The sequence below is a fragment of the Mobula hypostoma genome, chromosome 16, assembly GCF_963921235.1.
Source record: "Mobula hypostoma chromosome 16, sMobHyp1.1, whole genome shotgun sequence".
Taxonomy (NCBI): Eukaryota; Metazoa; Chordata; class Chondrichthyes; order Myliobatiformes; family Myliobatidae; genus Mobula; species Mobula hypostoma.
The window spans coordinates 23,323,413-23,349,465 of NC_086112.1; the positions used below are offsets into that span (position 1 = coordinate 23,323,413).

At 41.1% G+C, this 26,053-nt stretch overlaps 1 protein-coding gene across 5 annotated transcripts in view; it reads right to left on the reverse strand.

Moving 5' to 3' along the window:
* epb41l4a (erythrocyte membrane protein band 4.1 like 4A) overlaps positions 1 to 26,053 on the reverse strand; it is a 236,026-nt gene that overhangs the window by 27,913 nt on the left and 182,060 nt on the right. For 3 of the 5 annotated variants that reach the window (XM_063069158.1, XM_063069157.1, XM_063069161.1), the window contains exons 14-18: positions 24,966 to 25,056; positions 17,266 to 17,346; positions 16,287 to 16,400; positions 4,431 to 4,481; positions 663 to 740 (exon numbers count right to left, since the gene is read on the reverse strand). In XM_063069158.1, coding sequence (XP_062925228.1) covers positions 663 to 740; positions 4,431 to 4,481; positions 16,287 to 16,400; positions 17,266 to 17,346; positions 24,966 to 25,056 — 415 coding nt within the window. The remainder of the gene's footprint in view (positions 1 to 662; positions 741 to 4,430; positions 4,482 to 16,286; positions 16,401 to 17,265; positions 17,347 to 24,965; positions 25,057 to 26,053) is intronic. The other 2 variants (XM_063069160.1, XM_063069159.1) reach the window with 2 other exon arrangements.

Below are 26,053 nucleotides of genomic sequence, written 5' to 3' on the forward strand. Positions count from 1 at the left end.
TAGAGGAAATTTCATGCCCCAGAATTTTAGTCTAGCTTGGATCCCTCCTCTTTTCCCTTTCACATGGCCATGATGATGTGCTTAAAGATGGCATACCTGCATTCTTGAGAGTTTAAGTCCACTGAGTCCTTCAGAAGATTGTGAAATTGCTAGTTCATTAAGGGGTTCAAAAGTATGTTATTTGAAGGAAAATTACAGGCTGCAGATTGCAGTGACAGTAGTTCAGAAAAAAGAACATTTTGAAGTTTTGTAAGATTCCCACAAACATTGCAATATTTCAACAACACTATCTTGAGATGGTATAGTACTCTCAGTTCATATATTATAATCACATTGGGACAGGTAAGTAAGTTATTTCTCCTGGAATATAGAGACAGGAGGAAAAATTAAAAGTGAGAGTCAGCTGTTCATCTCCTACACCCAAGGGTGCATCATTCTTCCCAAAGAGACCAATGTACTCTCACAGCTATATACCAGACATGATGCTATACACCAGGGATGTATTTCTATGCATTCTGTTGCAAATCCAATGACATACTTTGGCCCCCCTCATTCCTCTTTCTACTAGTCCTTTTATGCATTGATAATTTTCCAACGTAGCTTATTGTGGGAGTCACTGCCAAACAATAGCACAGATCTGTAAAATTACCCAATATATGTACCTGTTCCTTCTTTTACGTTCTCTACTTGAGTTTTCCGACTCACTACCACTGCCACTGGTGTTTCCACGGGATCGGGATCTATAGCAGAAAAATGTTATCTTGCAGTAGTTAAATGGACGACCAGCAAAGATCTATGCTGCAACAATAATGGCTTAGATTTTGCGTTGAAAATATTGGCAAGGCTATTAATGCTCATCAGTATTGAGAAAATCATTCAGTAACACCTGGAACATTTGCAGTCAATCATGGAAATCTGGAAATGACCATCACTTTTATTGTGCCACCTCTGTTGAAGGTTGCATAATAAAAGTACATCCTCTACAGAAACTTACGATGAATGAATTATTAATTCATATTTCCAGGCTTGGATTTAATAAACCTCAGTGAGGAGTCATCAGAATAATTGGTTGAATGGTCTTCTATTGCGTGCTCTGTAGGTCATCAGCAAATGTTAAGAACAGTAAATTACTTTTTAAAAGGCTGTAAAAAAAAAAGGATGTGGCCACCAGCAAGCACAGTAAACAGAGTGTTTCTTCATCACTGATCACAGTTATTATGTCTTTGATCAATTGTCCAGCTGTGGAATTGTTAGCATTTCTCAGGTTAAGCACCAGCATTTCAGGACTTCCATGTGAACACTTAGGTCCAAACTCACTGGTTAAGCTCTGTTGTACATTTCCTGCCTGTACGCTACTCTGTCGCTGCACTCTGAAAGATTTGTGAAGTTCATTCATTTTGAATGGGGATTTTACAGTGCTGTGGGGAAAAAAATCCTGTGTTCTCTCTTCTGCTCTTTCTAAAGTAGTGGGGTCACATTTCCCACCCTCCAAAATAGGAACAATTCCTGAATCTCTGGAACTTTGAAAAATGATATCCAATGCATCTACCATTAAAATGATCTCTTTCAGAACTCTGTGATTAGACTACTGGGTCCTCTGGATTTATCAGCTTTCAAGTTCACAAACTTCTGCAGCACTAATTTATTTGACTATTACTTCATTCATTATTCATTTTTCTCAGATGTTGCAAGTCTTCTTCCACAAGACAAATGCAAAATAATTGTTTAATTTCTCTGTCCTTTCCTTATTCCTCATTATAAGTTCTCCAGTCTCTCTCTATAAAGGGTTGTAATTGATCCCTTCCTTTTTACTTACACATAAAAGCTTTGGAAATTCATTTTGCATGTTGCTAAGCTCATGATCTATCTTGCTTTTCTCATTCGATTTAATAATCTTCTTTCATGGGCTAACTTAAATTATATCTGGTCCAGAATAGCACTGTCAGAGAGGCAGCTAGTTAAGAACGTGAGAATTAGCTGCAGGAATAAACTAGTTGGTCTTTCCAACTTGGTACTGCTATTGAATAAGATCATGGTAGATTTTCTACCTTATTGCCATTTTCGAGAACTATCCCTGTATCCCTCGACCCTATTAATAATTGGAAACCTATTGATGATGTGACAATGTGATCCATTGTCGAGCACCTTCACCAAAAGTGGTCAACCATTTTACTCACCATCTCTATTCCAACTCTGACATGTCGGTCCTTGTCCTCCTCTTTTGCCACAATGAAGCCACTCTCAGGGTGGAGGAGCAACCCTCATTTCCTGCCTAGGTAGCCTATAATCCGATGGCACGAGCATCGAGTTTTCCTTCCAGTAATTTTATTGCCACCCCCTTCCCTCCTCTTCTGTTCCACTCTGGCTTCTTACCTCTTCCCCTCACCTGTTTATCACCTCTCCCTGGTGCTTCCCACTAAGAATTTCCAATCAGGAAACCAAACATTGTATTCTTAAAATTACACTACAGGAAACAATAAAAGCCAAAGCTCAAATACTTTGTCCTTCGGAAAAAGTATGAAAGCTTCGATTTCACTTGGCACCCAAAATAATTGGTAGCACTTGGCATTGTGCAATTCATAATTATTCTTCCCATGTCCTAATTATGTATATATTTTAAAGATTTTTGTAGTTTTAGAGAACATTTCCCCATACAGTATCTCAAAGCACATCTCTATTTCCTGCTCTTCTACTCTCTTATTACATATCCTCAACAGCCTTGGACTCCATCCATCATCCTTCACTTACAATGTTATTTCCACCACCAGGTATGTAAATCCTTCTTGTTCTGCAGCATACATTTTCTTCATCCACTCTTTCACCAACCACTCCCCCGATGGCCATTTCCTGAACAACTGCAGGAGATGCAACACCTGGCCTTTTCTCTCTCCTCTTCCCACTATCTGGGAATCCAGTCCTTCAAGGTGGAAAAATTCACCTGTACTTCTTCCAACTGGATTTGTTACTCAGAATGCCTCTGCATTTGAAAAGTGGTTTACAGATTAAATGACCACAACTCCAAAGAAAATGCAAGAATGATCCTGAGTTTCAAGTCTCCTAAATCTCCATTCTAATCCAACTCTGGGTCAAGGAAAGAGGTACAGGAGCCTCATGACCCACCATCACCAGATTCGGGAGCAGTTATTACCTACCCCTCAACCATCAGGTTCTTGAAGCAGAGGGGATACTCAACTTCATTCACCCCTACACTGAACTGTTCCCACAACCTATAGACTCGCTTTCAAAGACTCTTCATCTCATGGTCTCAATATTTATTACTTATTTATTTATATATTTTTTTCTTTTTGTATTTGTACAGTTTGTTATCTTTTGCACATTGGTTGTTTGTATGTCTTGTTATGTGCGGTCTTTCATTGATTCTACTGTTTTACTTTGTATGCTTGCAAGAAAATGAATCTCAGGGTTGTAAATGGTGACATATATGTACCTTCATAATAAATTTATTTTGAACTTTTAGTCTCTATGTGCTTCACCTCTGACATTGCTCCAGTAATACCCAATGTAAACTTGAAGTATAGTATGGCATTTCACCTTTTGTCTAAGTATGTTACAGGGTCCCGGTCTGAATACTGAATTTAATAATATCAGTTAAAAGGTGCTTTATTTTTCTCTCCCTCAATTACATATGTGTCTGTACTTTTTAAAAATCAATATGCTTCATCTTTTTCTTTTCCATCTCTGAATGCCAGTTTTTAAGGTACTCATTATCTTGACAACTTTGGTCAGCACCTTACCACTATCATTTCCCTTTCTTCTCTCCAGTCCTCCCATTTTCTGCAAATTTAACTCCCTTGACTTCTCAATTTTCCTGTTCCAATGATGAATGCTTGACGCTGGATGCTGACTTACTTTCTCTTTCCTCTGATAACTGCCTGACCTACTGAGTGCTTCCAGCATTTGTTGAGAAATGGCATGACACAATTTTAAAAATCCAGTTGGAAAGAATATCTTTAACACTCAGACATACATCAGAAATTTATTTCACATAAGTTGCTATTTACAGAGGAGAGTTACAGAGGAGAGATACAGATTTCCACGACCCTCTGTGAAAAAGTGTGTTCTAGCTTCTCTCCTTAAGTCTTTTTCCAATTTTTAGTCTAGCCCCCAATTCCAGATTGAACAAACAGTGAAGATTCTCTCTATTCTACATAATCCTGCAAAATATTGAAAAAAAATTGATCAAACCATCCCTTAAACTTTTAACTTCTAATGAAAAGTACTACTTTATGTTAGTTTGTAAGGAGATTTATAGTTAGAGTCCTATCGTTCAAGTAAATGAGTCAGCTTGCCACCCTTAAAATTTGTATATCTTAGATAAAATAAGGTAATAAATCCATAAAAAGTGACAAAATCATCTTTTTTGTCTTATTTTCTAACAATAATGTATATTTATTTATTTTTAATCATACCTTCTCCTATGTTGCTTTGGATCTATATCTTCGCCATTGTTTTGACTCTTCCTGTTTGGATTTAAAAAGTTAAAATCAAGTTAGTCATGCTTGTTCTAAGTCAAATATGTGCAACAATAAGATTTATAATCAAGGGAGTGGTACACATTCATTGAAAGTTCTACATGCAGGAATGCAGATTCATCCTTTGAACTGTCTTACTCTCTAGGCCTCTTGTGTAGGCAAATAACTGCAATATAACTATCAAAAGACCATATTTTATTGGCAATACAGGTGTCCCCCGCTTTTCGAACGTTCGCTTTACGAAACCTCACTGTTACGAAAGACCTACATTAGGACCCTGTTTTCGCTAACAGAAGGTGTTTTCACTGCTATGAAAAAAATCAGCATGCGATAAAAGGCAGCGCATGCCCCGGATTCGGAATGGCATTGTTTAAACACGTTGCATTGAGCAGCCGTTAGCAAGATGAGTTCTAAGGTATCAGAAAAGTCTAAAAGAGCTCGTAAGGGTGTTATACTTAGCGTAAAACTAGACATAATTAAGTGTTTTGATCGTGGTGAACGAAGTAAGGACAATGTGAGTTTGGCTTGTGGAAGCTGACGAAGATGATGTTGAAGAGGTTTTGGCATCCCATGACCAAGAACTGATAGATGAAGAGCTGATGCAACTGGGAGAGGAAAGGATAACAATCGAAACCAAATTCATTAGCGAAATGAACGTGAAGCAACTGTGTGAGATTTTCGCAGCAATGATAAAGTACCACTTTAATTTTGAAAGGGTACGTAGGTTTAGGGGATATTTGCAGGATGGTTTGAGTGCTTGCAAAGAACTGTATGATAGAAAAATGCACGAGGCTCAGCAGTCAAGCAAGCCTTCCACATCAGCCACAGCAGACGACGAACCTCGACCTTTGACATCGAGGTGGGCAGTCATAGGAGAAGATGAGCTGCCTGCTCTAATGGAAACAGATGATGATGAGATGACACCCCAGTGTCCCACTACCCAACCCCCAGGTCATGGACAGATACCGATTCGCTGAAAATGCAGCAGTAGCCAGGAGGCACACAGCACATCTTTAAGAAAAAACCGAAATAAACATGCTAATTAATTAGGTGCAATCGGCAATCACCTCTGATCTGGGCCAACAATCACATGTCGGGCAGCACCTAATAATTAGCATGTTTATTTCGGCTGTTTTCTTAAAGATGTGCTGGGTGCGTCCCGGCTACCGCTGGACCCGTGTGCTTCATGGCAATGTATCGGTTGCTGCCCGGAGGGTGGGGGTCACTGCACCACCCCAACCTGCGACGACTCAGCCTAACACACCATCGTCAGTGTGCTCGGCGCTGTTCCGATTCCGCTAAGTGATACTAAACTGTACATACATTATTTCTACTTTTATCGGCTGTGTATTTTTACGTGTTATTTGGTATGATTTGGCAGCTTCATAGCTTAAAGGTTACTGGAGAGAGTGTTTCTGCCAACAGTGCTTGCGTGAGATTTTCTGCCGAGAGCGCTTGCGTGAGATTTTCGCTATGGAGAACAGTGCCGGCGATGATTGTGGAAAAGTACTTCTACTTTATATAGGCTGTGTATTTATCATATCATTCCTGCTTTTACTATATGTTACTATTATTTTAGGTTTTGTGTGTTATTTGGCATGATTTGGTAGGTTATTTTTGGGTCTGTGAACGCTCACAAAATTTTCACATATGAATAAATGGTAATTGCTTCTTCGCTTTATGACATTTCGGCTTACCCTCGAATGGCGGGGGAAACCTGTAGTGCACACTCCCAACCAAACAATGGCTGAAATGGCAATGCATCAGGATCATATTCATTCGTACATTTAGTTCTTAAGGATAACTTTACACCATATGCACTATACTGCTTCCTATTTAAAAACTGAAGTCATCCCATTAATTATTTACAGATAAATTTACATATTAGATTAAATATTTATATATGCGTACACAGTTATCAACTTAACCAACTATATGTTCAAGAGGACTACTGGTCTTCTTAACCTCTATTTCCTCAATAAGAATGTATTTATCATCCTCATTCTATCCACTCCAGACCCCTTCTATTCAGCTGCACCATCTTCTCTTGCAAATTGGGCATCATCCACTCAGTTTTAGTGCAACAGTGCCTCTTCCCCAATGTGCAGCCCAACAATGGTTACATCACAGAACTAATTCTTTAACACAAATGAACACTTACTGTATGTAGCAAATGATCTACATCTTTTGACTTTATCAGCAATCTTCACAATATAGAGCCTGACTCCTATAACTTCCACAATCTTTCCATGGCACTTCCTTCTACAGTCCAATGATTGAATCACTTTCACAGCATTTCACTTGAATCAGTTCTCCTAATCTTGTATCATTCTGCTTCTCCTTCTTTCCTTACAACTGCTTTCCAAATTGGGTTGTACTAAGTTCAGCTTTGCCCACAAATGTCAATCCATCAGCACTAACTGATTATGGATTTGGGTTCAAGGATTATTTCTGTGCACAGGAAACAAAAGCAGCTGATGACTTATGGGTGGCATATAATAGCTGCTTCATTTCTTCCTTTACCATATAGATGACTCCTAATTGAAATTTGATGATATGGATATATTAACTTATGTTAGATTCCAATACAATGGAGGAATGTGACAAACTATACCAGTCTGTGGGTCACTTTCAGAAACCAATTCCTCATTGGGACCTTAAGTTGCAGAAACTGACTTCAGCGCCTCTATAGTCCACTCTGAGGAGATGACAGTTTAAATAGTAACACTTCCAAACATTTTGAGTGACCTTAACCAGCAAGAAAGAATTATCCATTCCCAATCACAACAAAATTCAACATTCACCCTCTAAATTTGCTCATTGCTTCTAGATTTGCAACTTATCTGGGTGCAAGTGCTTGCTTCATCAACTGATCCACCTCAGCCTGTTGATCAATGTTCAATATCTTGATCAGTCCTAGGACATCCTTCAGTATATGTGCTGATAGTGCCTTTGGAATTACCATGCTGGCACCTCATTTCACACAACCTTAACTCTCAATGAGTTTATGCTGCCTTCTGATATCCTCATACACATCCATCTCTGATTCAAACCACCTTCAAGTCCATTCAACAAAGGTTATCTTTACAGGTGGTTCCATCAATCTTTTCAGTTATCATTGGAAAATCGTAATCAACTTGCATTTTAAAAGTGTCCTGTTCCAAACTAAAAGCCGTGACAATGCTTCTACTATATTATTCTGTTTCAACTTCAGTTATAGAACACTACAGCACAGAAGCCGGCCCTTTGGCCCATCTAGTCTATGCAGAACTATTAATCTGTCTAGTCTCATCCACATGCACCCAGACCATAGCTCTCCATACTCCACGCATCCCTGTAGTGATCCAAACTTATCTTAAATGTTGAAATCAAACCCTAATCCACCACTTACGCTGACAGCTTGTTCTACACTCTCACCAGCCTCTGAGTGAAGAAGTTTCCTTTCATGTTCCTCTTAAACATTTCAATTTTCAGCATTAACCCATGACCTCCAGTTGTAATCTCATCCAATCTCAGTGGAAAAAGCCTGCTTGCATTTACCTTACTTATATCCTTCATAATATTGCATACATCTATCAAATCTTCCCTCATTTCCTATGCTGTAGGGAATGAAGTCCTAACTTGTTCAACCTTTCACCTGTAACTCAGGTCCTCAAGACCAGGCAACATCCTTGTAAATGTTCTCTGAAAACTTTCAATCTTATTAATATCTTTCCTGACAGAAAGTGACCAGAACAGCACACAATGCTCCAAATTAGGCCTCACTAATATCTTATACATCGTTAACATAACATTTCAACCCCTTTAATCAATACTTTGATTTATGAAAGCTATTGTGCTAAAAGCTCTCTTTATGAGCTTATCTACTTGTGACACCACTTTTAAGGAATTATGGACCTGTATTCCCAGATCCCTCTGTTCTACCACAGTCCTCAGTGCTCTACCGTTCACCGTGTGTCCCATCCTGATTTCTCCTCCTGAAGTATAACATTATATTGTCTGCATTAAATTCCATCCCCCATTTTTCCAGCTGGTCCAGATACCACTGCAAGCTTTCATAGTCTTCCTCGCTGTCCACTACACACCCAATCTTGGTGTCATCCACAAATCTGAAGATCCAGTTTATTACATTATCATCCAGATAGTTGATATAGATAACAAACAACAACAGACCCAGCACTAATCCCTGCAGCACACCACTTGTAAGAGACCTCGAATCAGAGAGGCAACCACCTACAATCGCTCTCTGGCTTCTCTCACGAAGCCACTGTATAATCCAATCTACTGTGACATCCTAAATGCCAAGCGACCAAAACTTCTTGACCAACTTCCCACACAGGACCTTATTAAAGGCCTTGCTAAAGTCCATGAAGACAAAGTCCACCGTCCTGCCTTCATCAATTTTCCTGGTAGCTTCCTCGAAAAACTCTACAATGTGCAGTACTGATTTGAGTAGTTAAACTGTGATCTGTGATTTTTGTAATCACGAAGCTGCCATTGGTCTACAGAGTATCACCAACTATGTTTGGCCCATGAGCAGACTGAAATGCCTACCAACCAGGAACTTGTTAAATCAAGTAAATGCATGGGCATAGCTTAATTTTAACTACATAGTTTTTCCTCGCTGGAGATGAAGGTGTGGGATGTGTATGCAAATACTTGAGGCTATGGAAGAAGATAGAGTACACATCAGGTGCAATAGGTGGAAGGCCAGTTCCAGAAAAGAAAATAAAAATTAAGTTGTAGATAGACTCTGGGAGGAATGTTAGGGGGAAGTGGGAATATTTCTGATGGGGTAATGCCAAGGTTGCTGTGGGGATAAGTTGTTGATGAAGCCATCTGATTAGTAGATTAATAAGGGATTCCTTAAATCTGCAGCCCAGCTGATAAGAGCTTTCAAGAAAAACAACTTGATACTGAAAACTTAATGCTCAAGGGCACATTGTAATGATGTTTAAGAACATGAAATGGAATATTGCAAAAAGAGACCATGGATTGGTGCTACACAGACTAAGTTACTGCAAAACATTGGGTATTCCCAAGAATTAATAGTATATTTGGAACCCTTTGAAATTTGTGATAATGATGTCACAGTCACAATAAATGGTTATCTAGTAAAAATGATCATTAATAGAGTTGGACCTCTCGTTCGTGTATCATAACACACCAGCACAGCACACATGTGCAGTTATTCAATTCAATTCTGTTGTAACTGGGAATATATCTTAGAAAATTATCTGGTAAGAGGAAGTGGCAAGAAAAATGGCAGTGATATTTTTTGGGGAAAGACTTGTGGAAGTTGCAGTAAGGCAACCACAGCCAGGGCAGTTGTTGTCAAGTGAGACCTTTGAAGCGAGGCTGCTGGAGACCCCTCTGCTTACTACAGGCAGTGTGTATTCAAGCCAAATGAGTGAGGCCTCCGCAGTGAGACTTTTCCAGGAAGGTCTTCCTAAGGTATAGCATCCCTTTACACAGTGGGAAGTGCTAGAGAGAGATGAGATAAGAGTAACAGAGAGAAGTGAAACATGCCCCACAGCTAAGGCTCGATTGCCTTTGCAAACTTCAAAATATCATCTGCTGTCCGCTTGAAGTTTCGATTGACTTTAGCACCTCTATTGTGAAAGGTTATTGATCTTGCGAGTAAGGAATTCAAACATGTAGAATTTACAATGATCAACATCCATGACTGGTAAGCCAATTCCATAGAAAAATAGCAGTCTTTTGTTAAGACTTCAGAACAGCGTGGGTGATGGGCTATGCTGTTCTCCTTGTGCACAAGTAAAATTACAAAAGAGTGCTTGAGTTGTAAGAGTATGTGTGTTCTGGGCCGAGAATTTTAGCTATTTTATTTTATTTTCCGGATGACAGTTACTTTGACAGTCTCACCCCAGGCATTACCTTTCATCTCACTGTCATGGCATGGAGCCTGTAGTAATTTTGGTGCAATATGAGAATTTCTTCACTAGTTTATCTCATGGAATTTTTGAATATCCAAGAGGCAACCCCACTTATTGCCGGCTGAGACTTTTTCAGAGGCCTGAAGCTGAAGATGGAGGAGGACAGCAATTTCGGAAATGAATGCAATGCTGGTGCCACCTCAGTTCTGCAATACTGGAGAATTTTCAGGGAAGTGGTTGCCTATGATCATCACCTCAATATTGATGAATATGTGGGGTCAGTGACTGGCTACATAGGAAAATGCACTGAGGATGTTGCTATGATTAAACACTACACTGCCAGGGCAAACTGAAAACCAAGGTAGACTGCAGAAGTTCATGCACTGCTTAGGGATCGGGATGTTGCCTCAGATTGGGGGATACAACAACTCTAAACTGAGCAACAGCCATGCTCCCCATGCCATCAGGAAGTTAAACGTTGAGTATGCAGAGAATATCCGGACAACTTCATGGACACAAGGGACACGTGCAGTATGTAGCAAGGTATACAAACCATAACCAATTACAAGTCCACCCTGCGCATCAACAACAGCGATGGCTGGCTTCTATGCACGATTTGAAGTATTGATGCAACATAGAGGAACGCCACCTCTCCCCCAACAAGCACCCTGTCTGGCTGCAGGTGAGATGATGAGGATCCTAGCCGGGGTAAACCCACGAAAAGCTGCAGGGCTGGACAACATACCTGGTCAGCTAACAGAGGTCTTAACATTCATCCTTAATATCACTCTAAAACAGTCCACCGCAGGCTTCCAGGCAGCCACCATTATTCCAGTGCCCAAGAAAGTGACAGTAACTAGCCTAAACGATTATTGCCCAGTGACTCTGACTTGAACAATCATGAAATGCTTTGAGCAGCTGGTAATGAATTGTATAAAATCTCACCTTCTAGCTACATTGGAACTCTTCCAGTTTGCTTACCATTCAATCCAGTCCACTGATGGTGCCATCGCCTAGGCCTTCCACTCTGTCCCACCTCAAAAATAATGCCTCGTATGCCAGGCTGTTGTTCATCGACTTCAGCTTGGCATTTAACACAATTACCCTTCTGAAACTGGTGGGGAAACAGTCCTCTTTGGGACTCAACAACCCTCTCTGCAACTGGAGCTTGGATTTCTTGACAGAAAGATCCCAGCCAGTCCGAGTTTACAGCCACATTTCAAGCTCCATCACACTGAGCTCTGATGCCCCAAGGTTATGTGCTCAGCCCACTGCTGTTCGATGCTGCTGACTCACAACTGAACTGCCAGATTCAACTTAAACTGCATCAAGTTCAATGATGAAAAACAGTGGTTGACCTCATCAGCAACAATGATGAGCTGACATACAGAGAGGAGGTAGACCGCCTTGTCAAATAGTGTTAGGACTACAACCTGAGTCTCAATGTGAACAAGACAAAAGAGATGATTGTGGACTTAAGGAAGGTGCAGGTCAACCTCTTTCCATTGCACATCAATAGCTCTGCTGTGGAGAGAGTGAACAGCACAAAGTTCATTGGTATGTACAGAAAGGGCTACCAAACCTGGACTTACAACACATCCTCATTAGTCAAGAAGGCATAGCAGCAGCTACACTTTCTGAGAAGATTGATCTGTGCAAGTCTTCCCTCTCTCATTCTAACAACTTTCTACAGGAGCACCATTGAGGGTTTCCTGACTGGCTGCATAATTGTGTAGTACAGAAGCTGCAAGGCATTGGATTGCAAGACTATACAGACGATAGTGAAACTGGTGAGAAGATCATCAGGGTCTCCCTCCACCCCCCCCCCGATTATTTGTGACATTTACCGGAAGTGTTGTGGATGAAGGGCTCAAAGCATGGTTGAGGATCCCATCTAGTCATCCCACAATCTCTTTGACCCACTTAAGGGCCCAAAACCAAAAACCACATTCCTCTGGGAGTCAACAGATTGAACTCATCAGGAACAGAAAGGCAGTTAACACCTACTAGAAAGACTGTGCAAAGACCTTCTCAATTGGGACTCTGCCCTGACTCCAAACCACAGCAAGTTACACAATCCAGCTTTGCCAGCATTCTTAATCAACAAAATGTCGAGGTGGCCACATTCCAACTAAACGAAACGAATCACAGGTGTGGATGACATCTCCACTGAAGTCTTAAAGCTCAGAGGTGAAGAGGTTCAGTCACAAATCCACAACTTCTTTGTCCATTCAATACCCTCATGTGATAATTCTGCAATCCACGTAAGACAGGAGTATGAGCATCTCATATATGTATTTTTGCCAATGTGACCAGCAACAAAGTCACTATCTGACACTGTGGCCATAATTCTGTGTTCTGTGCCCTCAACAATACTGTCAAGCCTCAGGAATACTTCCACTCATTCGATAGAAATGGTCATGTCTACTTCTACCTCTCAAATTCGGCAATATATTCACCAGTTCCATTTCCTGCTACCATCACTGCTTTACTTGACAAACTAGGTTTCCTTCACACTCCTGCTCTTCTTGCAAGCAAAAATGTCCTATCTTTTATCTATTTATTTGAGATACAGTGTGGAACAGGCCATTCTGGGACTTCAAGCCGCGCCGTCCAGCAATCCCATGATTTAATCCTGGCCTAATCACCGGACAATTTATAATGATCAATTAACCCACCAATCAGTACGTCTTTGCACTGTGGGAAGAAACTGAAGCACCCTGAGGAAACCCACACAGTCACGAGGAGAACGTACAAACTGCTTACAGACAGCATAGGAAATGAACCTGGGTCATTGGTACTGTTAAAGTGTTGTGCTAGCCACTATGCTTCTGTGGTGCTTATGTAATGTGCGTATGCTTTTTAGTACTGCTGTTTGAAAAGGTAAATAATAGAGGCAGAGCCATAAATGGAAAATTGAAGGCAGTGAACTCCCAACTAAAGAGTAACAAAATGTCAAAATTATATCATGCAGCATTGTAAGAAAGGTGGATGAGCTTAGAGCATGGATTGATACCTGGAAATATGATGTTGTAGCCATTAGTGAAACATGATTGCAGGAGGGGTGTGATTGGCAACTAAATATTCCTGGATTTCGTTGCTTCAGGTGTGATAGAATCGGAGGGACAAGAGGGTAAGGTGTTGCATTGCTTGTCAGAGAAAATATTACAGCGGTGCTCTGACAGGATAGATTAGAGGGCTCGTCTAGGGAGGCTACTTGGGTGGAATTGAGGAATGGGAAAGGTGTCGTAACACTTACAGGGGTGTATTATAGACCACCTAATGGGGAGCGAGAATTGGAGGAGCAAATTTGTAAGAAGATAGCAGATATTTGTAGTAAGCACAAGGTTGTGATTGTGGGAGATTTTCATTTTCCACACATAGACTGAGAAGCCCATACTGTAAAAGGGCTGGATGGTTTGGAGTTTGTAAAATGTGTGCAGGATAGTTTTCTGCAGCAATACATAGAGGTACCAACTAGAGAAGGGGCAGTGTTGGATCTCCTGTTAGGGAATGAGATAGGTCAGGTGACGGAGGTATGTGTTGGGGAGCACTTTGGGTCCAGTGATCACAATGCCATTAGTTTCAATATAATTATGGAGAAGGATAGGTATGGACCCAGGGTTGAGATTTTTGATTGGAGAAAGGCTAACTTTGAGGAGATGCAAAAGGATTTAAAAGGAGTAGATTGGGACAATTTGTTTTACGGGAAGGGTATAATAGAGAAATGGAGGTCATTTAAAGGTGAAATTTTGAGGGTACAGAATCTTTATGTTCCTGTTAGGTTGAAAGGAAAGGTTAAAAGTTTGAGAGAGCCATGGTTTTCAAGGGATATTGGAAACTTGGTTCGGAAAAAGAGAGATATCTACATTGAATATAGGCAGCATGGAGTAAATGAGGTGCTCAAGGAATATAAAGAATGTAAAAAGAATCTTAAGAAAGAAATTAGCTAAAAGAAGACACGAGGTTGCTTTGGCAAGTAAGGTGAAAATAAATCCAAAGGATTTCTACAGTTATATTAATAGTAAAAGGATAGTGAGGGATAAAATTGGTCCCTTAGAGAATCAGAGTGGACAGCTATGTGTGGAGCCAAAAGAGATGGGGGAGATTTTGAACAATTTCTTTTCTTCGGTATTCACTAAGGAGAAGGATATTGAATTGTGTAAGGTAAGGGAAACAAGTTGGGAAGTTATGGAAACTATGATGATTAAAGAAGAGTAAGTACTGGCACTTTTAAGGAATATAAAAGTGGATAAGTCTCTGGCTCCTGACAGGATATTCCCTAGGACCTTAAGGGAAGTTAGTGTAGAAATAGCAGGGGCTCTGACAGAAATATTTCAAATGTCATTAGAAACGGGGATGGTGCTGGAGGATTGGTGTATTGCTCATGTTGTTCCATTGTTTAAAAAGGGTTCTAAGAGTAAACCTAGCAATTATCGGCCTGTAAGTTTGACGTCAGTGGTGGGTAAATTAATGGAAAGTATTCTTAGAGATGGTATATATAATATCTGGATAGACAGGGTCTGATTAGGAACAGTCAACATGGATTTGTGCATGGAAGGTCATGTTTGACAAATCTTATTTAATGTTTTGAAGAGGTTACTAGGAAAGTTGACAAGGGTAAAGCAGTGGATGTTGTCTATATGGACTTCAGTAAGGCCTTTGACAAGGTTCCACACAGAAGGTTAGTTTGGAAGGTTCAGTTGTTAGGTTTTAATATTAAAGCAGTAAAATGGATTCAACAGTGGCTGGATGGGAGACACCAGAGAGTAGTGGTGGATAACTGTTTGTCAGATTGGAGGCCAGTGACTAGTGGTGTGCCTCAGGGATCTGTACTGGGTCCAATGTTGTTTGTCATATACATTAATGATCTGGATGATGGGGTGGTAAATTGGATTAGCAAGTCTGCAGATGCAACTAAGATAGGTGGTGTTGTGGATAATGAAGCAGGTTTTCAAAGCTTGCAGAGAGATTTAGGCCAGTTAGAAGAGTGGGCTGAAAGATGGCAGATGGAGTTTAATGTTGATAAGTGTGAGGTGCTAGATTTTGGTAGGACTAATCAAAATAGGACATGCATGGTAAATGGTAGGGCATTGAAGAATGCAGTAGAATAGAGTGATCTAGGAATAATGGTGCATAGTTCCCTGAAGGTGGAATCTCATGTGGATAGGGTGGTGAAGAAAGCTTTTGGTATGCTGGCCTTTATAAATCAGAGCATTGAGTATAGGAGTTGGGATGTAATGTTAAAATTGTACAAGGCATTGGTAAGACCAAATTTGGAGTATTGTGTACAGTTCTGGTCACCGAATTATAGGAAAGATGTCAACAAAAGAGAGAGAGTACAGAGAAGATTTACTAGAATGTTACCTGGGTTTCAGCACTTGAGTTACAGAGAAAGGTTGAACAAGCTAGGTCTTCTTTGGAGCGTAGAAGATTGAGGGGGGACTTGACAGAGGTATTTAAAATTATGAGGGGGTTAGATAGAGTTGACGTGGAAAGGCTTTTTCCACTGAGAGTAGGGGAGATTCAAACAAGAGGACATGAATTGAGAGTTAGGAGGCAAAAGTTTAGGGGCAACACAAGGAGGAACTTCTTTACTCAGACAGTGGTAGCTGTGTGGAACGAGCTTCCAGTAGAAGTGGTAAAGGCAGGTTCGATATTGTCATTTAAAGAAAAATTGGATAGGTATATGGACGGGAAAGGAATGGAGGGTTATGGGCTGAGTGCAGGTCGGTGGGACCAGGTGAGAGTAAGTGTTCAGCACGGACTAGGAGGGCTGAGATGGCCTGTTTCCTGCTGTAATTGTTGTATGGTTATATGATATATTCAAGCATTTTTTTTAATGGCAAGCATTATAGAAATAGCAACAAAATCAATTACTTAAAATAATTCCTACCATCGTCTGCCAGGCTGAACCAACTCATTGTCACTTCCACCAGAAGCAGTCCGTCGTTTAGGATGAGGGAACTTTGGTGATTTGTTACGTTCACTTGGAGAAATAAATAATCCACTGAAAAGAAACAGTGGATGACTAAATATAATAATATGAACTGCATTTACTACTTTTGGAACTAAGATATTCGTGGGTCTTTCTTCAGATACAATGATTTACTGGACTGGTAGGTAATATTCTTGTTATGCAAGGAAGAGATGAAAAGAAGAACTGAGGGTAGAATTTCATCTGTGCTATTAAAACCTACACTAAAATTGCATGGCACTGGTATCTGAACCAATTTGCATTGGCACTATTGGACAAAAGCTTTCACGAGTGCACCCAAGACAAGGCATTCTGTGCATAAGCACTACAATTGGGTATTTTTCCCATTGCTGCACAAGTGATCATGTACGAATCATATTTTCTTCTGCAAAATGTGCATAGAGGAATAGGAATTTCTTTTCTCTGGAGAAAGTCATTAACCTGAATCCTAGACTTTTAACCATAACCTGCTGCAGTGGCAAGGTTAAATAAAGTCACAATCTCAAAACAGTAGGAAATGCAAACAAAAGATCTAATTTTTCAGAACTATAGTTTGCAACATCATTCCGGTAAATAGTTAGCTTAGAGCAGGGGTCCCCAACCTTTTGCGCACCGGTTTAATATTGACGATATTCTTGCAGACCGGCCGACAGGGGGAGGGGGTGTTCAAGTTCAACACTGCATGACAGGGAATGAGGAAAGGTGCAGCTGATTCATGTCGTTTCATATTGCCAAATCATATCGTTTCCTCACGGCCCGGTAGCACATGCTCGCTGTGGTTGGGGACCACTGACTTAGAGAACAATTAGCAATTCGGGTGGTTGCTAGATTAGGATGATGAAGGTTTTCCCTAAGGGAAAATAACTTTAAGGTGGAAAGATAATTAACGCCTACTTACCTCTGGGGACCATTTTCCTCCCATGGCGCACTAGTTCTGTTCTGTATGGCTGGACTACCATCTAATTTGGTTGCCCTGGAGCTAAGAAGGTAAAACTGTCAGGACAGTTAAACACCTACCAGGGATTGCTCTCTAAAAATACAAGTATCCCTCCCATGACTTTGCCCAACAGTACAATATTACATGATCTGCATGACTAAAGATGACATGTTCTTAATGATTCCTTCAATCCCACTTAGCCTAACCAGTGTCATTTAATTAATGTACAGATGGGGCTCAAAATCTGGATTTGTATGATTTTTAACTGAGATTATATTAAAAATGAAGTCTGAATATATTCATACTTAACTATGGATCAAAGGAAGTAAAGCCTTGTATGTTTGGCAATCAAAACTAGACAGAAATAGATTCACGGCTTGATTTACAATACAATCCTTACCATCAATGAAAGAATACTCTGCACTACAAGGTACACTTCTTCCAAACAGTAAAACATGAAAATAGGACTTCTATAAAAATAAGATTTTTGTTGGTAAAAGGAAACCGATTCCCTACACCAGACTCAAATGGAAAATTTACTCAAAGATATAATATAATTTTACATGTTCTACAGCAAAAAATAGACTAATATGGTGATTCTGTTTCAGTGACATGACTAAAAATTACATTATATGAAATCGGGTGCTAAGCAAGCTCCGCAAATACATATTCAAGGTCACACTGATCTATATTGGCGGATCTACTTCAGTAACAAGCATGTACCTAAGATCATCAGTGTTGATTATTAGCTACATTCCTGTGTGGTCATGGATAGGCAGAGGAACTCATCTTACTCTGAAGCTGTTTAAGGGCTGACAAAAATTTTTAAGAATGAGTTGCTCTACGTTTGCAGATAGCAAGAAACTGCTGAAAATAACCACAAAATACTGGAGAAACTCAGCAAGTCAGGCAGTAACTACAGAAAGGAATAAAGAGTCAACATTTCAGGCCAAGACTCTTCATCAGGCTATGCAAAATTGCAATACCACTCAACAATTGATCTATCTCACTCGCATATGCCTCCTTGTCACCATTTGAGATTCTACCAACAACTGTTGTGTCACTGATGAATATATAGATGCTGTGTCATGAATGTGGGAGAACTACAGCCATGGGATAAGAATGCACCCTTGAAGTGTACCTGTGTTGAGTGCCAGCATGGAGGAGTTGTTATTTTCACACCACACCGACTGTGGTCTCCCAATGAGGAAGTTCAGGATTCCGTTGCAGAGGGAGGTACAGAGGCCCAGGTTTTGAAGTTTTTTGAGTAGTACTGAAGGGTGATGGCGTTGAACACTGAGCTGTACTCAGTAAGCAGCAGCGTAATGTAGATATTGCTATTGTTCAGGTGATCAAAGGCTGAGAGTAGAGCTAGTGAGATTGCATCCAATGTAGAACTTGGTGTGGGTGGAAGGCATTTATATAAATAATGAATAGCAAGGGTCCCAACACCAACTCCCATGGCACACATTACCAGCATCCATTCCAAGAAACAATCTTCAGCTACTGCCCTCGGCTTCTTACCTCTGCGCCAATTTTGAATTCCATGGTACCTAACCTTTCAGACCAGCCTAGCTTGAGGGAACTTGAAGACCTTGTTAAAGTTCAAACAGACAACATTTACTACCCTACCCTACATTTTAAGTTACCTCTTCGAGAATTGTAAAATATTGGTGAAGTTCAGATGGAGACATGAATATGAAGGGAATGAAAAATATGGATGATACACAATGGGAAGACATATAACATAAACAGGCTTCAAGATCATCAAAATATCATGGGCTGAATGGCTTGTCCAGTGCTGTGCTGTTCCTTGTTCTGCATCCAGCACAACATTCACAAAGCCACGTTGACTCCTCTTAATCTGTTTGACCCAATGCTGGTAGATCCCATCCCTCAGAATTCCCTCCAGTAACTTTCCCACCACTCATGTTAGGCTGACTGACCAGTAGATCGCTGGCTTGTCATCTTAAACAACAGAACAAACAAGCCACCTTCGAGTTAACTTCTGCTAAATCCTACCTAATTCCGCCAAACAAAAAAAAATTCAAACCTTAACTACCAGATTCAGGAAGTTATTTCCCCTCAACCATCAGATTCTTGAACCACAGAGGATAACTTCACTCATTTTCACATTCCCTAGCAATGAACTGATTCCACAACCTATGGAATCACTTTCAACAACTCTACAACTCATGTTCTTCATATCTATTGTTTGTTTGTTTATTTATTATTTCACTTGTATTTCTTTTTGCATCTGCACAGTTTGTTGTCTTTGCACATTGGTTGTTTGTCATTCGTTGTGTGCTGTTTTTCATTGCGTCCTATTGCGCTTCCTTGTATTTACTGTGAACGCACACAAGAAAATGAACCTCAGGGTAATATATGATCCATATATTACTGTGATAATAAATTTACTTTGCAGTTTGAAAATTAGCCCTGTTGCACTTCGGGATCCTAACCTGTGAATATGTCCTACCTTTTCCATCAGCATCTTAAAACTAATAGAATTATGGTCATGACAGCCGAAGTTCTCCCTGACTCTCACTTCAGGTACTTGCCTTGCCTTGTTCCCAAGGAGAGGTCCAGTATTGCATTCTCCTGAGTGATGGAAGGTTTTACTGACAGTGCAATCCAGTGATACTTGCTCATCAATTGACGCCTATTGAGGCTCATTTAGAGGTGTTAAGAATATTCATTTACTACAATGCAGCTTGCCAGCAAGATATTATTCACAACTCTGAAATAACTGCACTTTTTTTTCTTTTGCCATTTGCTATTTCAAGTGTGGAAATGTAAATTCTGATATGAACTTTAAAACACAATTGCTTGGAGGATTTCCCATGATGATGGGTCAAAATACATAGAGAAGCAGAATAGCGATTAGGGATAATACAAAAATATTTTTATTGTTAATTATATATTAACCAACACATGGGGGAAAGTCCATGAGATTTACAGGAAGATGGCATTGCTACCTGCCGCACATCCAACAGTACCCTTAGGTCAGCTGCAGGGTTATCAGCCAGGGACAACTACTCATTGATGCTTCACTCCCTCAGCCTTGGTACATCTCCTGGTGGCAGAGCAGTGACAGGGTCTCCCTGCCACCCCCTGCAGCTCTGTCTTTAATACCATCATTCCAAATAAACTGATTCCTAAGCTCCAGAACCTGGGCCTTAGCACTCAGATCTGTAGCTGGATCTTCAATTTCCTCACAGACAGGAGCCAGGCTGTAAAAATAGGGGACAAGCTCTCCTCTACAATCACTCTGAGCACCAATGCCCCACAAGGCTGTGTACTCAGTCCCCTGTTGTACTCACTGTACACCCATGATTGCGTAGCCAAGTTTCCATCGAACTCAATATATAAGTTTGCTGATGACACAACAATTGTAGGCCGTATCTCAGGTAACGACGAGTTTGAGTACAGAGAGGAAATTAAGAACCTGGTGGCATGGTGCGAAGACAATAACCTATCCTTCAATGTCAGCAAGACAAAGGAATTGGTTGTTGACTTCAGAAGGAGTAGTGGATCGCACGACCCAATTTACATCGGTGGTGCGCAAGTGGAACAGGTCAAAAGCATTAAGTTCCTCTGGAGTCAATATCACAAATGACCTGATTTGGTCCAACCAAGCAGAATTCACTGCCACGAAGACCCACCAGCACCTTTACTTCCTGAGAAAACTAAAGAAATTTGGCCTGTCCCCTAAAACCCTCACTAATTTTTATAGATACACCGTAGAAAGCATTCTTCTAGGGTGCATCACAACCTGGTATGGAAGTTGTCCTGTCCAAGACTGGAAGAAGCTCCAGAAGATCGTGAACACGGCGCAGCACATCACACAAACCAATCTTCCGTCCTTGGACTCACTTTACACCGCATGCTGTCAGAGCAGTGCTGCCAAGGTAATCAAGGACACGACCCACCCAGCCAATACACTTTTCGTCCCTCTTCCCTCCGGGAGAAGGCTTAGGAGCTTGAAGACTCGTACGGCCAGGTTTGGGAACAGCTTCTTTCCAACTGTGATAAGACTACTGAACGGATCCTGACCCAGATCTGGGCCGCACCCTCCAAATATTCGGACCTGCCTCTCGGTTTTTTTGCACTACTGTACTTTCCATTTTCCTATTTTCTATTTATGATTTATAATTTAAATTTTTAATATTTACTATTTTTTACTATTTTTTATATTTTTATTATTTAATATTTGTAATCCAGGGAGAGGGAAGCACAGAATCAAATGTCGCTGTGATGATTGTATGTTCTAGTATCAATTGTTTAGCGACAATAAAGTATAAAGTATATATTTAAAATATTTTACTTAACTTTGCAAAAGTACTGAATATTTTATTGCACATTTGTCATTTTTCCTAGATCAACACATGGGGGAAAGTCAATGAGATTTACAGGAAGATGGCGTTGCTACCTGCCGCACATCCAACAGTACCCTTAGGTCAGCTGCAGGATTATCAGCCAGGGACAACTACTCATTGATGCTTCACTCCCTCAGCCTTGGTACATCTCCTGGTGGCAGAGCAGCGACAGGATCTCCCTGCCAGCCCCTGCAGCTTCCAGTGGGGTTAGTCTGTCCCCCAATTTCTGTCCTTCCTCCTCAGCCACAGACAAAAGCTGCCCTTTTCTGCTTCTTCAGCAAACTCTCTGCTGGCCTTCCTGAGCCTTGCTCCAGTCATTGCCACATCACAAAGTAACCTTGTTGTTGATGTGCCGATGAAGCTACCTCCACAGAGTGGATGTTGATCATCCCACAAGCTTCCTTACACTCAGCTGGCAGGTCTGAATACTTTAGCCTCTTTCGCTCATGGGTAGCCTCCTCTCCTTCTTCCCATGGGATGGTTAACTCAATGAGGACAACTGTTTTGCCAGCTGTGGACCACAGTACTATGTCTGGGCAGAAAGATGTGGTGGTGATTCCATGGGGAACTGTAGCTATCTCCCCTCATGTTCCACTCCTTGCCCGTGGAGAGGAGTCCTGAAGGAGCTCTTGGACGGGTCCATCCAGTGCTCTTACCAGCTTTAATAAATGGGATGAGTTGTCATCCCACTGGGGAGAGGCCACTTCTCGCATCTCACCTGCAAGTCTCTAGGATCTCTGCCAATTACTTTAGGACCTGGTCGGGCTGCCATCTGTAGCATCCTTGGGACAGTGTAGTCTTGTGTCCTGCCAGGATGTGTTGGAGGTCGGCATCGGTGGTATCACACAGGGGGCAGCTAACCTCACTGCCGAGCCACTGGTGAAGATTTCGGGTCAGGGCAAGGTACCATAGGTTGCTCTGATGAGGAAGCTGAGTCTGGCTTATAGGATCTTCTGTAGGTCAGACCAGTGAATGACCTGCTGATGGTGCCCTTCCATGGTGTCCAGCTTCTCTGGCGGCCCTGTGCCACTGCCTTCATCCTGTAGTCCTCCTGCTCTGTCCTTGTCACCTCCTCCACTACAATGGCTTTCCTCTCTTCGAGGCCATGGACCAGAAATGTGCTGCCTTCCCCCAGCCAAGTCCTGCATGTCCAGCCTGGACTCTGTGACAACTTCTTGGTACTGCAGCCTGCTGATAGCCTGATCTACTTGAGCTTCAGCTCTCCATTTATGGCCAGTATGCACTGGGGCATTGGCACTCCTCACCAGCAGGTGAGTGGACTCCCTTAGCTGAACCACCAATCGGGTTTTTTCCTGTTTGCACCCAGGCTGATGGGTCTCAATGGCAGCTGCAACATGTTCTTCCCGAAGTGTCCGTGAAACACTGAGGCAGCCCCAGCCATTTCCAGATGTACAAGTTGGCTATCCCATCCATCCTACTGGCTGTTGATGAGGGAATTTTACACATTTTCAGGGGCCACATCACCCTTTGGCATAGTGTGAACTGGTAGCACCACACTTTATACTTTGTGGGTAGTTAGCTCTGGTCGATTCCGGCCAGGCCCTCTGCGATCTGTTTCTCTGCTACTTTTCCTATTTGCCTGTCAGACAGCCCTGCTGCATACTGCTTCCCAAGGGTTTGGGTGGCCTCCATGGTTAACAATGGGATTTCTTCGCCCCTACAACAAAGGTGATGTTGTTTCTGACCCCTTTTCGGATGGATAGGTTTCAGGACTTGGAGGGCTTGATTTCCGTCCTTGCCTATGTCACTAGCTCGTCGAGCCTCTGCAGCAACTTTCTTGTGCATGCAGCCTTCTGAAGGATGCTTGTGACATCATCTATGTAACTTCTCAGTGGAGGAAGCCCCTGTCCTGACTGTAGCCTTATCCCTCCAACCACCTGCCTTGCTCCAGAAAGGATGATCTCAAAGGCTGCCACAAACAGGAATGGAGTGGTGGAACACCCCATCGCAATGCCTACTTCAAACTGCTGCCACCCTGTTGTAAAGTCTCGGAAAGAGAAGCCCATCTGGAGGTCACTGAAGTAATCGGAAACCAGGCCTCTAATGAATCAAAGATGTAAAAGAACTCCATCGCAAAGTTCTCGAGCTGGTGAGGCACAGATCCACAAGCGTTCAGGAGATTCAGCCACACAGCATGCAGGTCACCTTCCTCATGCTTGGCTCGTTGGATCTGGTCCCATATAAAAGATGCATGCTCCACACATCCCAGGAAGCTTAATCTCCTGCCTCTGGCAGCTGGTGTCAATGTATCCATTGCCCATGAGGTAGCTAGTCATCCTCTTAGCCATTTTCCCCTCGACATTCAGCAGTGCAATGCTCCTGAACTGGTTGATGGAACTGGAGTTCTGCTCTTTGGGGATGAACACCACCACAGCTCTTTGCCAATCTGATAGTATATGCTGTTTTTTCCAGGCAATTCTCATTGGGTTCCAAAGGATCATTAGCACACCAGGGCAGTTTCTGTAGAGCTTGTAAGATACAGATGCCTGACAGCATGTAACACCAGGCTCAAGGACAGCTTCTATTCCACTGTTATCAGACTCTTGAATGGATCTTTTGTACAAATAAAATGGACTCTTGTCCTCACAATCTACCTCTATGATGTTGTACTTCATCAGTTACCTGCTCTGCATTCCTTTAGTAGCTTTTGCACTTTATTCTGCATTGTTACTGGTTGACCTTATTCTAGCACAATGAACTGTGTAATGATTTGATCTGTATGAACAGTATGCAAGACGCAAGACAAACTTTTCCCTGCATCTCAGTGCATGTGACAATGATAAATCAAGGTTTGTGACTGACTGGTCTGTACTTACAACTTTTTGCCATTTCTTGCAGTTTGAGCAGAATCGTTGTCATACCAAGCCTGAAATGTCGACTCTTTAACCCTTTCCTCAGATGCTGCCTGACCTGCTGAGTTCCTCCAGCATTTTATGCGTGATACATCCAGACAGAATGCTTTAAGTGTGCACCTGCAAGGACTGCATGAGGTAATATCCTGGATTTTGAAGAAAGAGTTACATGGCAAATATAGATTCTTGCTACGTAACACTGAGCAGAATGATAAAATTATCTTCCCGGGCCTCAAGTCAACCCTATGACCCAAGTGTGAACCTGTGCTTATATTTCTAATGTTACCAAATTCTAATAAGAATTTAAATTTAATCTGAAATTGAAATTCAGACATTCTGATATTAGTATTCTGAGATAAATGTTCCATAACAGGTGTTTCTAATCTGCTTAAATATAGCATAACTTTACCTTTTCACTGGTGAAGGCGCGATAATTTTGGTGGGGCCATCATATTTCGTACTGACTGTTTTTGTAACACTGCGACTGACACCATTTGATCCTACGATAACAAGATCACAGATCAACATTATATAAATGTTAATTGGATAATGTTTAGTAAGTAAATAATGCAATTAATCATGAAATTACAAGATGGACAATTTATTTCTTGTAAATATTCTTGGTTTGTTAAGCAATTTTCTCACATCAAATTAAAAGAGATGAGAAAGAAAAAAGAACAATTATTATATACATATAGTTCATTTTCCACCAAGAGCTCATTCACATCTTACTTCACATGAAATATGTTGATTTCTGTGTCTAGACTATGCCTCCTGGCCACATTTCTAATAGTTTAAAAATTGCTTCCAATGGAAATCAGGACATAACATCTGAAAAATTTGTCAATAATGACCAAAACCAGGGCAAACAATTTTGATTCTTCTTGTTTAAGGTAAGGGGCAGAAATTTTAAGGAGATCTGTGGAGTAAATGTTCTTACTCCTCAGTAGTATGGTTACAATTCCACCAAATTTATGAACTTTTGCACATAGCACTTTCTTGAAGTTGTAGCAATACATTTTATTTGCTGAGTTTCAGGCTTCATCAATAATCATTGTTAAATGTAATGGAAATAAGTTGGCCCCCTAAACACTTACATCATTGATGTTAAATGAGGAAGTGAAAGCTAGAAATTCCTAAGGAGAGAATTGCCAACCTCTTCTGACTTGCTGAAAATTTGCAGAATCTCTGGTTTTAAATCATCAGGGCATCCCAACTCACTATGTTTCCAGCATTTTCAGCTTGATTCTATTTTAAACAATATTTACAATGGCTTTATCTTTTCACAATCATTTACTCCCTGACTGATTAGAACATAAATCCACTCCATACTTCAGGCATTTTAGTTGGTGTTTCCAGCAAATAAGGAGATTGATGGATATGAAGTGGTACTGGAACACAGACCAGCAATCTAAAGTTTAGTTTAGTAAAAATGAAAATTATGTGCCAGAGCAAAAGCTATTGAGAAGATAATAAAATGGCACAATTATATTAATC